Source organism: Hyperolius riggenbachi, chromosome 3 (genome assembly GCF_040937935.1).
Source record: "Hyperolius riggenbachi isolate aHypRig1 chromosome 3, aHypRig1.pri, whole genome shotgun sequence".
Lineage (NCBI taxonomy): Eukaryota > Metazoa > Chordata > Amphibia > Anura > Hyperoliidae > Hyperolius > Hyperolius riggenbachi.
This window is the reverse complement of record NC_090648.1, coordinates 125,617,722-125,632,938: the sequence shown is the minus strand read 5'-3', so window position 1 is coordinate 125,632,938 and position 15,217 is coordinate 125,617,722. Positions and strand designations below refer to the sequence as shown.

The window sequence follows — 15,217 nt, the reverse complement described above, 5'->3', positions numbered from 1 at the left end:
ACATACAAGTTGGATTTTTCTATGTTTTCTTTCTGTCCTGTGCAAGAGTTCAGCTCCACTTTAAAGCATCTGAATGATATTTATTTATATTTGTGTAACGATCGGTGAAGCACAGAGAGGATCTGATTACCGGTGATCTGCAGTATCACTGGGAATACAGATATATACCAGATTATAAGTGATCTGCAGTATCACCGATAATCCGATATACAAGCTAACCTCTGTTCACCTGAGTAGAGTGTGGTGTTAGGTGCAACAGTAACACTTAGAGGACTAGGCCTCAGCGCAGTAAGGAGTACTGCACGGATTCCTTCCGAAGACCTGAACTCTCCAAGACGGGAGGAGTCAGGCTGAGAGTAGGAAGGATTGTCTGAAAGTGACACTCTGGAGGAAGTGTCACTAACAGGACGGGGAACCGCCTTCAATAGTAAGGTCGGTTCTCGAGGTCGGACAAGCCAGGTCGTAAACACACGGACAGATAAAGTACAGATTCAGAAGGCAGAGGCGGAGTCTAAGGTACAGGCAGAGTTCGACAACAGGGTATCAGATATATCGAGGTACAAGATCAGGAGGCAGAAGCAGAGTCTAAGGACGAGCCAGGGTTCGGCAACAGAGTGTCAGAATGGCAAGGTACAAGATCAGAGTTCAGGAGGATAGTCAGGCAGGCAAAGGGTCATAACAGAATCAGAATCTTTATTTTCGCCAAGCACGACTGGGACGTGCCCGGAATTGGGTTTGGCACATTACAGGGGTGCTGATACATGAAATAGTTACAGTTACAGGACAGGACATGCAGTAGGAACAGAACATTATATAGCATTAATACAGAGGGAGACAATGTGGCATAAGTAACCACACCAAAAACAAAGCAAAATAACAAAAAAAAAATACACTTAAGCTGGAGCATCGTCTATATGCAGAGTGCCTCAGCGCGGGCATGGTATTTGGGGTGGGGATGGGCGTTTCCATGGAGAGAGTTCAGAACGTTGACAGCCGAGGGAAAGAAACTGTTCTTATGTCTTGAGGTCCTGGTGAAGATGGAGCGGAACCGGGGCCTTCGTCTTGAGGGGAGCTGACTAAAGAAGCGGTAGCCCGGGTGTGAGGGGTCGTTGGTGATCTTTAAAGCTCTGGAGTTCAGCCTAGAGTGGTAGAGGAGGTCTAGAGTGGGAAGAGGTCTCCCGATTATCTTCTCCGCTGATCTAATGACCCTCTGCAGTTTGAGCCTGTCGCTGGCGGAGGAGCCGGCGTACCACACCAGGATGGACGAGCATAGGACAGATTCAATTGTGGCGGAGTAAAAGTTTGTCAGAAGCTTTTGGGCCATACCGAACTTTTTTAGTTGGCGGAGAAAGAAAAGCCTCTGTTGGGCTTTCCTCTGTGTTGAGGCAGTGTTGGCTTTCCACCTCAGGTCATTGGAGATAATTGTGCCCAGAAGGCGGACACTGGGGACTCTTTCTACTTCCTTGCCATCAATGCAGATTGGAGGCGGGGTGGAGGCACGCCTCCTGAAATCAACGATCATCTCTACAGTTTTCGCTGTGTTCAGGACCAAACCGTTCTCTCTACACCAGTGGCAGATGCTATCGACCTGGTGACGGTACTCCTTCTCATCGTCTTTGGTGATAAGACCGACAATGGTCGTGTCGTCGGAAAATTTGATTACTTTTACCGAGTCTGACGTGGATTTGCAGTTGTTCGTATACAGCGAGAATAGAAACGGCGACAGGACGCAGCCTTGCGGGGCACCTGTGTTGGTGATCCTAGGTTGTGAGGAGATAGTGCCTAACCTGACGACCTGGGACCTGTTGGTGAGGAAGTCCATGATCCACAGGCATAGGGTGGGGTGAACTCCTAGCGCAGAGAGATTGTCTTGGAGTATTTCAGGGCTGATGGTATTGAATGCCGAGCTGAAGTCCAGTAGGAGGATCCTGGCGTAGGAGTCTGGTCTATCCAAGTGTTCATAGATGAGCTCCAAGCAGATGTTTATGGCATCATCGGTGGACCTGTTTGCTCTGTACGCGAACTGGTGCGAGTCCAGCAGTTCCTCAGTAGAGTGCTTAAGGAGGGGAAGCACCATGCTTTCAAGAGCTTTCATGATCACGGATGTAAGTGCCACGGGCCTGAAGTTGTTGAGGTCGCGGATCCCCTGCTTTTTGGGGACGGGGATAATGGCGGACCTCTTGAAGCACAAGGGTACTTTTCCTTCCTGGAGGGACCTCGTGAAGATGGAAGAGAAAGTAGGCGCGAGCTGACGGGCGCAGGTTTTTAGGCAGGCTGGTGACACTCCGTCTGGACCCGGGGCTTTCCTAGCATTTAGCCTTAGCAAGTGTTTCAGCACGTCAGTCTCCTTCACTGACGGAGGGTGTGAGTTAGGGTTAGGGCCCGGGGCTTCAATGGCAGATTGTGCAGGTGGCTGTGGGAGTCTTGCAGGTGCTGGCTGGTTCTCGAATCTGCAATAGAAGTCACTGAGACTCTCAGCCAGCTCAGTGCTGGGTGTGGCATGCTGAGGGGGGGGCTTGTAGTTGGTGGCAGCCTTCATCCCTTTCCACACAGCACGTGAGTCGTTTGAGGAGAGGTTCTCTTGCAGCTTTACCGCGTAGCCCTTCTTTGCAGATCTCAGCTCCCTGTTTAGGTTGTTCCTTGCCTTCCTGTATTCATCCTGGTTACCGGACTTGTGTGCGGCTTCTTTGCTGCGTCGTAGTTGTCGTAGTCTTTTTGAGAACCACGGTTTATCGTTTGGATACAGTTTGAAGGTTTTTGTTGGAATACAGGAGTCCTCGCAGAAGCTAATATATGAGGATACGTTGTCTGCCCACTCATCCAGGTTAGGTGATTCCAGAGCCTTCCAGTCTGTGCAGTCAAAGCAGGCCTGAAGTTGTAGTTTAGCCTCACTTGACCACACTTTGGAGGACTTGGTGACTGGTTTTGAAGTTTCCAGGCGCCTTTTATAAGTAGGTATCAGGTGGATGATGCTGTGGTCAGATGATCCTAGTGCTGCCCATGATGTCGCTTTGTATGCGTCCTTCAGGGCCGTGTAGCAGTGGTCGAGGGTGTTGGCACTCCTGGTGGGGCAGGAGATGTGTTGATGGTAACGAGGCAACTCCTTGCGGAGGTTTGCCTTGTTGAAATCCCCCAAGATAATGAACAGCGAGTCCGGGAGGGCCGTCTCCCACTGCATGATGGTATCACTGAGGTCGCGCAGAGCAGCATTTACCTCTGCATCAGGAGGGATATACACACCCACAAGGACGTAGGAGGAGAACTCCCTGGGCGAGTAGGTTGGTCTGCAATCAATGAGGAGAAGTTCAAGTTCTGGGGTGCATTTCTTGGCCAGTACAGAGGTGTTTGAGCACCAGGCGGAGCTGATGTAGAAGCAGATGCCGCCCCCTCTCTTTTTCCCAGAAAGGGTACTGTCACGGTCTGCTCGGATGAGGCTGAACCCTGGGAGCTGGAGGGCACTCTCCGGGATGTCGTCGTGAAGCCACGTTTCGGTAAAGCAGAAGACTGGGGTGTTGTTACCAAGTTCCCTCTTGTCGCTGAGAAGTCTCAGTTCATCAAGCTTGTTGGGGAGGGAGCGGACATTCGCTAGGAGGACCGCAGGGATGGCTGACCTCAGGCCTCTCCTCTTCAGCCTCGCCCGGACGCCTGACCGACAGCCCCTGCGGCGCTGGCTAGAGGGAGGCCAGGGCGCAGAAACAGTGATTTCTTGGATGTGTCTCCCAACAGAGTTGTACAGGAGCCTGTCCTCCGGGTGTAGGGCTGTGATACGTTCCCATTTGAGGAGCTGTGCTCTGGAGTAGGTGGTACGAGGGGGGTGGAGAGGCATTGATGGTAAGCCAGCACAGTACGACCTGGAATGTACGACAGTACTAGTAGTGGTGCGCACAGCTGTGCGCTAACAGACCATCGGCCGTGTGGGACGTGTGGACTGTGCGATAACAGTCCATCCGCAGTGTGACACAGATGTAAGAGGCGTATGCAATAACAAGTCCATCAGCCGTGTGACCCAGATGTAAGAAGCACGTGCAGTGACAATCCGTCAGCAGTGTGACACACAATGTAAGAGGCATGTGCAATAAACAGTCCCATCAGCAGTGTGACATGAATGTAAAGGGCATGTGTAGTAACAGTTCATCAGCAGTGTAACCCAAAATGTAAGAGGCATGTGCAATAACAGTCCATCAACTGAGTGCAATAAACAGAGTCCATTAGCCAATTGACACGAATGTAAAAGGCATGTGCAATACAGTCCATCAGCAGTGTGACACAAAATGTAAAAGGCATGTGCAATAACAGTCCATCAGCAGTGTGCACTAGACATCCCATCAGCAGTGTTCACACGAATGTAAAAGACATGCGTAATACCAGTCAATCAGCAGTGTGACCCATATGCAAAAGAAAACATGTGCAATAACAGTCCCTCAGTAGTGTGTCGCCGTCACACGCATGTGCAAAATAACAGTATAACAGTCCATCAGCAGTGCAATGTGGTCCATAAAAACTGGCAGCGAAAAAAAGCGCTTGATGCGCAGACCGTCCATCATCAGCAGTGCACCGCAGATGCTAATAGCAGTGCAAAAGCCCCAGGTAGTACATACCTCTTTTGCAGGAACAGGCAGCGATAGGTATACAATATCAGCAGTGGCAATACTGGCAGGGGTTTAGACCCTATGGCAAGGGCCCAGAACAAGGAGGTCTCACCTGCTGGTGGATGGAGGGTGGGACTGGAGTCCTGGTGCGGTGCAAAACTGGACCCGCTGTGAGGTATCCCCCTGAGATGCTCCAAGCAATTGCTGTGGGAAGTCCAGGAGGCAGGGGGCCCGAGGTTGGAGGGGTGAAGTCGGCTGTGGAGGAGCTTCTGGCATGCTGCCCATGCAGGTTGGGAGGCAGCCTGGCAGCGGGGACTGTGCTCCGCGCTAGGATCTGGCAGAGGCAGCCGTGGTCCTGATCCAGGAGCAGGGCCCTGCTAGTGGGGGCCGGGCCACCGGAGGTGAGCGTGTGCGGGCGTATGTCCTCGATGCTGAGCGCCGGCTGGTGCGGGCATCCGACTTCCTCACGTGGGTCCTAGGGGAGCGGGTATGGCCTCCGATGCCGAGCGCCGGCTGGTGCGGGCATCCGGCTTCCTCACGTGGGTCCTAGGGGAGCGGGTATGGCCTCCGATGCCGAGCGCCGGCTGGTGCGGGCATCCGGCTTCCTCACGTGGGTCCTGGAGGTCGCAGGCTAGCAGCTGAGAGAGCAGGACTGCGGTGCCGGCGGAGGACGCTTCCTCACGTGGGTTCTGGAGGTTGCAGGCTAGCAGCTGAGAGAGCAGGTCTGCGGAGGATGCGATCCTTTGAAAAAGGCAATATGCCTTCGCGGGTTGCTCCACGTGGGTGGCCGACACAGAAGTCTTCCACTTTTCCTCCGCTTCGATTCGGAGCACCGAGCTGTAAGTTAATCCTGAACCTTAAACTAATTCTAACTAATTCTAATATCTAAAAAAACAACAAAAACCACTAAAAAAAAACACTGGGAAAAGTAGATGAGAAACAGAATGTATCAGAGCCCTGTGTACCGAGGCAGCCTGTCCAGCGCCATATCTCTCCCCTCAAGTGTAACAGTAAATCACAATCAAACTAGTTCTTTAAGCTATCAACAAAATCTAGCTAAGTGTAGGATTAAAGCTCCAGCTGGTCCCGGCACACTTAAGGATCTGACTAAGGGTCTGAGTGCTCCCACGTTGTGTTCGCAACGCCAGACAACCAGCAACTGAACAGCCTTCAGTATATATACCCAGACATCTCTCCAGCACCTCCCTAAGTGCTGGACCAATAAGGAATGGAGCCAGAGTCAGCTGACCAGCCTGGTCAGCTGACTCACTTCTGATTGTCATAAAATCCCTGCCTGAGTGCGCGCGTGCGCGCGTCACTCTAAACCTAGAGGGACTATGAGTCCCAGCCAAACCAGCGCTGTCCCTGCCAGCTGCGGGAGCCGTCGCACTGCACGCGGCGGCTTCTCCGCTTTCAGCACAGTTCACGCGGCATGCGGCGGCTTCTCCATGCTGCGCCGCCATGCCGAACACGGAAGCAGCCGCTCTGCTCTGAGAGTAAGCGGCTGCCTTTCCGCGCTTTCTCACAGTACCCCCCCCCCCCCCTGAGGAGTGGACTCCGGACAACTCCTACCAGGTTTCTCGGGATGTAAGGCGTGAAACTCCTTCCTTAATTTGTCCGCATGCATGCGACTCCCAGGCACCCATTGTCTCTCCTCAATGCCATACCCTTTCCAATGCACCAGATATTGTACTGAGTTTTGTACAATGCGTGAATCTAATATCTTTTCCACCTCGTACTCTGGTTGGTCATCTATCATCACAGGAGGAGGAGGAGTAGGGCCCACATGAACTGCCGGTTTGAGCAGGGACACGTGAAATGATCTCACCCCACGCATGCTGGCGGGAAGATCAATGGCATAAGTAACGTTGTTGACTTTTTTAGTCACAGAAAATGGACCCACAAACCTGGGGCCCAGTTTGGCAGATGGCTGTTTCAGGGTCAAGTGACGTGTGGACACCCAGACTAAATCCCCTGGCTGAAACTTCCATTCCAAGGAACGTTTCTTGTCCGCTTGACCCTTTTGATTTTGAAATGCTTTCTGCAAATTCTCTTTAACCATTCCCCAATTGTCCCTGAGTGACCTCTGCCAATCCTCCAGTGCTGGAAACGGAGTGGAGGCCACTGGCAATGGGGAGAATTTAGGCAACCTCCCGTTTACTATCTGGAATGGAAAGAACCCCGAGGAGGAACTTTTCAAGTTATTGTGTGCAAACTCCGCGAAAGGCAGGAACTTGACCCAATCGTTCTGTGCCTCAGCAACATAACACTTCAAAAATTGTTCCAAAGCCTGATTGACCCTCTCCGTTTGCCCATTGGTCTGTGGGTGGTAGCCTGACGAGAATGATAGCTCCATGCCCATTTGATGACAAAATGCCTTCCAAAATCCGGACACAAATTGGACTCCCCTATCTGACACAATGTTCTCCGGAATGCCATGCAACCGGAAGACGTGAACGATGAACAATCGGCCAGTTCCTGAGCCAAGGGGAGTCCTTTCAGGGGCACAAAATGGGCCATTTTGCTAAAGCGGTCGACTACCCCCCAAATGACCGACATGCCTTCAGACCTGGGCAATTCCCCCACAAAATCCATGGACAGATGGGTCCATGGCTCTCTCGGGGTGGGCAAAGGCTGTAACCTTCCCACAGGTGCCAGCCGAGAGGGTTTACTTTTAGCACATACCGCACATTCCCTAACAAATTCCTTGCAGTCTGTGGCCAAGAAAGGCCACCAAGCACACCTGGCAATCAGATCCTGCGTTCTGGCAGCACCAGGGTGACCCACATTCTTATGGGTGTGAAACATTTGTAAAACCTGTAGACGAAAAGGCAGTGGGATAAACAAAACCCCCTCAGGTTTTCCCTCAGGGACATCCTGCTGAAAGGGACCCAGAACCTTTGTCCAATCCTCCCAGGTCTCTGTGGTTGCTAACACTAACCTCTGCGGGATGATGGACTCAGGAGCGGGGGGCTGTGCTGTCTCTAATTCGAAACATCTGGACAGGGCATCTGCCTTGATGTTTTTGCTGCCTGGAGTGTACGTGATAATGAATCTGAACCTCGTAAAAAATAAAGACCAACGGGCCTGACGGGGACTCAGTCTCTTAGCCCCCTCGATGTATTCCAAATTCTTGTGATCAGTGTAAACCGTGATCGTATGTTCTGCCCCTTCTAACCAATGGCGCCATTCCTCAAATGCCAATTTAATGGCCAGAAGTTCCCGGTTGCCTATGTCGTAGTTTTTCTCTGCCGGTGAAAACCTATGGGAAAAATAAGCGCATGGATGTAATCTGCCCTGCAACCCTGACCGCTGAGACAGCACCGCCCCCACCCCAACCTCTGAGGCGTCAACCTCCACAATAAAGGGAAAGGACGTGTCTACATGTCTCAAAATAGGCGCTGAGCAAAACAATTTTTTCAAGTGAGAAAAGGCTGCCACAGCCTCAGGGGACCAGTGGTTGGTATCTGCCCCCTTTTTTGTGAGACTGGTAAGGGGGGCAATTATCGTGGAGTACCCCTTTATGAACATCCTATAGTAGTTCGCAAAACCCAAAAGTCTCTGCAGGGGCTTCAACCCCACTGGCTGTGGCCATTCCAGGACGGCTGTGACCTTGGCAGGATCCATTGACAGGCCTGAGGTGGAAATCACATACCCTAAAAACGTGACAGTGGTCACCTCGAAAATACACTTCTCCACCTTGGCATAAAGCATATTTTGCCTCAATTTGTCCAACACAAATTTAACGTGAACCCTGTGCTCGGAGAGGTTGTTGGAATAGATTAGTATATCGTCGAGGTATACCAGCACAAATCTACCCAACACCTCCCTGAATACCGCGTTGATTAATTCTTGGAAGACGGCTGGCGCATTGCACAACCCGAAGGGCATCACTAAGTACTCGTAATGCCCGTCGGGTGTGTTGAAGGCCGTCTTCCATTCATCGCCCTTTCTAATGCGGATCAGGTTGTATGCACCCCTCAGATCTAACTTTGAAAAGATCTTAGCGTTTGTGACCTGCGTGAACAAATCGTCTATCAATGGTAACGGATAACGATTCTTCACCGTGATTTTATTCAGGCCACGGTAGTCGATGCAAGGTCGAAGCCCCCCGTCTTTTTTCTTAACAAAAAAGAAACCGGCCCCCGCAGGTGACCGGGAGGGGCGAATGAACCCTTTGGCTAGATTGTCCCGAATATACTCCTGCATCGCCATTTTCTCTGGTCCAGACAAATTATACAGGTGACCCCTAGGGGGCATACAACCGGCACGGAGATCGATGGGGCAATCGAAAGGGCGATGAGGAGGTAACTTGTCAGCAGCCTTGGGACAGAATACATCCGAGAACTCGGAGTATTGCTCAGGAACACCCTCCACATGAAACTTGGTCTGACCTAATGTCACTTTCCCTAGACACTGCTGGGAACAGAAGTCTGACCAACTAGTTAATTGTCCTGCAGCCCAATTAATCTGTGGTGAATGGACTGCAGCCAGGGCATACCTAAAACAATTGTGGAGGTAGTCATGTGTAATACAAAAAAACTTAAACATTATTTATGCAGAACCCCAATAGTGACTTCCACCTCTGGTGTCTGAGACAGCGGACGGTCCCTTTGTAGCGGGGAGTCGTCCACAGCAGTAACCTGGATAGGCGGTCTTACTGGGGTGAGTGGAATGCCCAACTTCTCTGCAAACTTGGAACACATAAAATTAGCCGCGGAGCCTGAATCAACAAAGGCCTCCGTGGCTTCAGATTTGTCCCCCCACATAATCGTACAAGGAAGGAGCAAACGTTTTTCTTTTAGGGGTATGAGTTGGGCGCCTAGGGTGTTACCCCTTACAACTCCTAGGCGGTAGCGTTTCCCGGCTTATTCGGTTTAATAGGACAGTCTCGTACCCTATGCCCCCCATCACCACAGTACAAACATAATTGTTCAGACATTCTCCGTCTTCTCTCCACTTGGGTCAGTTTAGACCGACCGATCTGCATCGGCTCAGGTGGAGGCAAGACCGGAGAGGATGAGACAGAAGGAGATGGAGTTACTAGGGGTGCAGCGGGAGGTGCTGCATAAGAAGTCAACCTGACACGATGACTGCCCCTAGTCTGTCTCTGATGGCGTAGCCTTCGGTCGATTCGAATGGCCGATGAGACGGCCTCATCGACTGTTTTGGGCTCGGGTTGACTTAACATTAGGTCGGAGACCTCATCCGACAACCCAGACAGGAAATAATCCAACAGGGCATAGGTGTCATATCTGGCCGTAACTGACCACCTACGAAATTCGGTTGCATAATCTTCGACTGGACCCTTGCCTTGCCGTAAGAGCTTAAGCTTCCGCTCAGAGGTCGCAGCAAGGTCTGGGTCGTCGTAGATTACTGCCATGGCTTTAAAGAATTCCTCTACCGAGGTAAGGGCTAAGTCACCGGCGGGCAAATTGTACGCCCAGGTCTGGGAGTCACCAGTTAAAAAAGTTTTAATAAAGATGACCCGTTGGGTCTCAGTCCCCGAGGATCGGGGTCTCAACTCGAAATAAGATAACACTCTACTCTTAAAATTCCGGAAGTCAGATTTGTGGCCGGAAAATTTTTCAGGTACGGGCATACGGATATCACCACTGAGAGGGGATCGCACCTCATCAACTGACGTCTGGAGGGTTTGTACAGACCCTGATAGGGCATCAATTAAAGCTTTGTGATGGCCCAGTGCTTGATGGATGTTATCCACCGAAGTGGCAAGCACACCCAGAGGGTCAGCGCGTGCGTCCATCGGTCTTTTGGTCTGGTGTTCTGTAACGATCGGTGAAGCACAGAGAGGATCTGATTACCGGTGATCTGCAGTATCACTGGGAATACAGATATATACCAGATTATAAGTGATCTGCAGTATCACCGATAATCCGATATACCAGCTAACCTCTGTTCACCTGAGTAGAGTGTAGTGTTAGGTGCAACAGTAACACTTAGAGGACTAGGCCTCAGCGCAGTAAGGAGTACTGCACGGATTCCTTCCGAAGACCTGAACTCTCCAAGACGGGAGGAGTCAGGCTGAGAGTAGGAAGGATTGTCTGAAAGTGACACTCTGGAGGAAGTGTCACTAACAGGACGGGGAACCGCCTTCAATAGTAAGGTCGGTTCTCGAGGTCAGACAAGCCAGGTCGTAAACACACGGACAGATAAAGTACAGATTCAGAAGGCAGAGGCGGAGTCTAAGGTAGAGTTCGCCAACAGGGTATCAGATATATCGAGGTACAAGATCAGGATGCAGAAGCAGAGTCTAAGGACGAGCCAGGGTTCGGCAACAGAGTGTCAGAATGGCAAGGTACAAGATCAGAGTTCAGGAGGATAGTCAGGCAGGCAAAGGGTCATAACAGGAAATCACAATCAAACTAGTACTTTAAGCTATCAACAAAATCTAGCTAAGTGTAGGATTACAGCTCCAGCTGGTCCCGGCACACTTAAGGATCTGACTAAGGGTCTGAGTGCTCCCACGTTGTGTTCACAACGCCAGACAACCAGCAACTGAACAGCCGGCAATATATATACCCAGACATCTCTCCAGCACCTCCCTAAGTGCTGGACCAATAAGGAATGGAGCCAGAGTCAGCTGACCAGCCTGGTCAGCTGACTCACTTCTCATTGTCATAAAATCCCTGCCTGAGTGCGCGCGCGTCACTCTAAACCTAGAGGGACTATGAGTCCCAGCCACACCAGCGCTGTCCCTGCCAGCTGCGGGAGCCGTCGCACTGCACGCGGCGGCTTCTCCGCTTTCAGCACAGTTCAAGCGGCATGCGGCGGCTTCTCCATGCTGCGCCGCCATGCCGAACGCGGAAGCAGCCGCTCTGCTCTGAGAGTAAGCGGCTGCCTTTCCGCGCTTTCTCACAATTTGCTGAAAAATCTATGTATCTCTTTTGAATGTTGAAAGTACATATGGTGGTGTGCTCGAACATATTGACAGTATAAAGGAACAAAGTCTGAAGAAGGCTTATTCGCAGAAAGGTTACTTTTTTTCTTTTAAGCCAATAAATGGTATCATCTTGATTCAAAACTCTCTGCTTTCACTGATGGCTAAGATGATACAATGCTCTACTGCTACAGGAAAGTAGAAGGATGCCAAACCAAACACAATAGCATAGAGCTAACAGCTCAGGTGACAGTGACAGCTTAGCAATGAAAGGAAAGCAAACAGCATTTTTATTCCTGCAGTTCTCATAGATGGTAGGAACTGAAGGACAGAAAATGAGTCAGTAAAGAGTTAATGGAGACCACTGCTGGCTAGGAAGTAAAAAAAACCTAAAGCCATAAATTTAGGTAGACTAGAGATAAGAACATGTAATTTACAGCTGCTGGGGTCAGTGTCACAGCTGAAAAGGAGAAAGTGAAGAAACTAGCAGAGCTCACTGATGTCTGTGAATGCCTGCATTAAAACTCAGCGGAACGTAGTTCTATCTGCTTTTTAATGTAAATCTCTGGCATTTCGCACATCAACTTGTATGTCCATCATACAGAGGAAAAGATTATCCGGAGGTGACAGCAGATGTTGATTGTCATAACACACCAGGAATTGTGAGAGAGAGATGCAGGGATTGGGGAACTGTGGAATTCAGCTATTAGTGCAGAGCAGGGCGCTGGCCGGCTGCTCTGCGGGACAAGAAGAGGTGATTAACTTTGACATATGACCTCTTCTCTCTCCAAGTCATGCTGCCCTTCTTATCTTATCTGATTTAACGCCCTAGGCCATGTTCTTTGTGGCCTTCCCAGAAATCCAGCCCTGGGTCTCCCCCATCTAATTGTATCACAAAAGGGAGAAAGATCTGGGTACCAGCTTGCAATTAGAAATGTCACCTTTTATTGTCACTCCATCCAACCCACGTACAGTACAAAAAGATAGGCCTTACAGCTGTTTCACAGGGAGAGAACACTGCTTCTTCAGAAGCAATTACTTGCCTATCTTTTTGGTGACATTTCTAATTGCAAGCTGGTGCCCAGATCTTCCTCCTTTTGTGATACAATTGAAGTCTTTTACTCTGGAGGCACAGCTCTATACACCCATAGTCCCTCCACTGTCTGTCTGACAACAAGTGCCGGTTTCTATCGTTCTCTACATTGCATGACATCTCCCCCATCTAACATGTGCTTTCCCGGGCCATGCAGAGTGTTGGCAGTGGAGCTTGCACTCGTCTGTCTGGCAGCATGTTGCTTCTTGTGATCTCTCTCCATCCCTGGCAAGGCTCCTGTACCCTGTGACCCATTCCTGGCCATTGCATAAAGGTCCAGCGTGGTGGCTCTATTAATGACCTCAGGAGTCCCCTCTGCACACACTTGTCACTTTAAAAATATGGCGGTCTGCAAATCTTGAGAAACGTGATGGCACTTTTAAGTGTGCTTTCCATCTCCAGCTTTATTAACAGGCCCTCAGGCCTGGGGCCCACTAGAGCCGTTTCAGCAGCGTTTTGTAAACGTCAGCGACTAAAAAGGCACTACACCAATAGAACCCTTTGAGAGTGATTCCACTCACAAAATCGCTAGTGTTTGCGATCAGTGCTTGTGATGAGCAATCGGGCTGCTGCGTTCTTGGAGCAAATTCTTTCGGGGAATGCAGAGTTCAAAATCGCATTCCCTAAAATCACGATTCATAGTGGGCCTCTGGGGCCTTTCACACCTTTTTTTTCAGTTATAACTATTTTTATAATGATTCATGGCAAGCAATTTTCTCAGTGCTTTTGCTTTTTTCTATACTTTTCACAGAATCGCAAGTGCTTTGATTTGATTACATTAACCAAGCACTTTTCAAAATACTAGTAACTAGAAAATTGCTGAACAGCGCTCTCCACGTGAAACTGCACTTAGGCCTCTTGCACACTACATGCGACTTTTTTAGACGATCCGATTTTTGATTCCAATTGAAAAAAGTACTATGCTGCTACGTTTTTTAATCAGAATAAAAAATCAGATCGTATAAGAAATCAGAATTGCATGTAGTGTGCAAGAGGCCTGAGGTCCGGTTCACATTTGGCAGGAAAATAGGTCTGCTTAGTGGACTGTACCGGAATGGATCCTAACGGATGCAAATGGATCCAATGTTAACAAATGGATCCGTTCACGTTAATCCATTAGTACAGATCCGTTTGGCACGGACCGCTGAATGGACCGCAAGTTTAGTGCAACAGACGCATTAATCGCAGGCAGTCCAGATCAAAAGCTTTAAAAAAAAATAGCAAATAAACTAGATGTAGGATATGATTTCCACCTTTCTATTAGTTACAGTATATTTAGTTGCTCAGATCTTTATATAAAAACTAAAAGAGGGACAACTGCGGTGGAAAGAGGGACAGTGCACACTAGATCTCATCACCTCAGTAAGCCTGTTCTGTCAAGTAACTGGTGCATGTTAAGCTGACAGGAGCACTGTAAGCTGACAGGTGGACTGTAAGGTGTATATATTACAGTACAGGTGTGGTGAACTGGAAATGGCTAGTGCCCCTGCTATGTAGAGCACGCTGTGACCTCATACACTGAAAGCCCCTGTCCTTTGTAAAGCACTTGAAATTCTGTAATCTGTTCATTAAGCTGTGTAGCTGGAGTTGAGAGACTTCAGTCAGCTTGGAAGAGGACAGGGGTGCAGCAAGACATGCAGTCACCAGCGCCTCCAGGTAGGATATCAGGGCTTACATTTCACTCACCTCAGATTTACTAATGCTTTTATCGCTTACCTACATAGATGTAAACCATTTATATAGGAATTGCTATTGTATTTTATACTAAACTGTTATAATGCATTATCCACTCTCGTATTAACCTTTATAGACAGCACATGCAATACTCCGGAAAACGAATATCTATGCTGTGTTATCCCTATGGATAGCACTACCTGGAACTACAAACCCCAGCTTGCTCTGCAGTTCCTGTGCAAGGCATGATGGGACCTGTGATTCTGCAGTCACTGAAGGGATGAGAGAGCCCAGTGCCATGCAAAAGTATAAGTAAAGTAAACTGAGCCTTTTTATGAGGTGAATGGATAGAGTTGGTATATTTCAGTATATTTTAATGACTAACTTAGAAGCAACATCTTATTATGGCGATATTAAATGTAAATGGCAAGCCAGAGATTTGCTAGTGCATTGCTCCTCTTACTTGTAATGCAGTGCTATAGAAAATCATGCAGGTCTGTTATAATTAATAGTTACTTATAAAATGATATTGCAGAGGCTAGAAACAGTCACAGGAATCACTTGCTTATATGCAGGAGCTGGTGAACGTTCTACATACAAAATCTAGGAAATCCTTAATTAGTGCAGTGAGATAAAAAGAAAAATATGACTTTAAAGTGGCTGAATGCAAATGAAGTGTATGTAAAGTGCTGGCTTCCTCTTAGAAATGCATTATCAGTGCTAATATTTATTGCATCTAATGGTACCTCTGCAGAGCATTTCATATAGTGTCTTGTGCTCACACTAATAAGTAGTAGTAGTCTTACATTTATGGACCTGAACTCAGAGCTCCTCTCTGCTCTAAAAGATACACAACAGCATAATGACCTTTAAACAAACAAACAAACAGAACAACAAAAAACATTTCCTTGTTACAGCTGAGACAATTCATAAAAAATCTAAATCTGCACAGTTTCTACT

General features: G+C 49.0%; 1 protein-coding gene across 4 annotated transcripts in view; it reads left to right on the top strand.

Annotated features, from left to right (window-relative positions):
- SLC4A5 (solute carrier family 4 member 5) overlaps window positions 1–15,217 on the top strand; it is a 184,851-nt gene that overhangs the window by 45,467 nt on the left and 124,167 nt on the right. The window contains exon 1 of one of the 4 annotated variants that reach the window (XM_068274894.1): window positions 14,167–14,239. The exons of the other annotated variants lie outside the window; for them this stretch is intronic. Within the exon in view, the coding sequence (XP_068130995.1) occupies window positions 14,218–14,239 (22 nt within the window). The 5' untranslated portion in view covers window positions 14,167–14,217. Of the gene's footprint in view, window positions 1–14,166; window positions 14,240–15,217 lie in introns of those variants that run through there. 4 annotated transcript variants of the gene reach the window in all.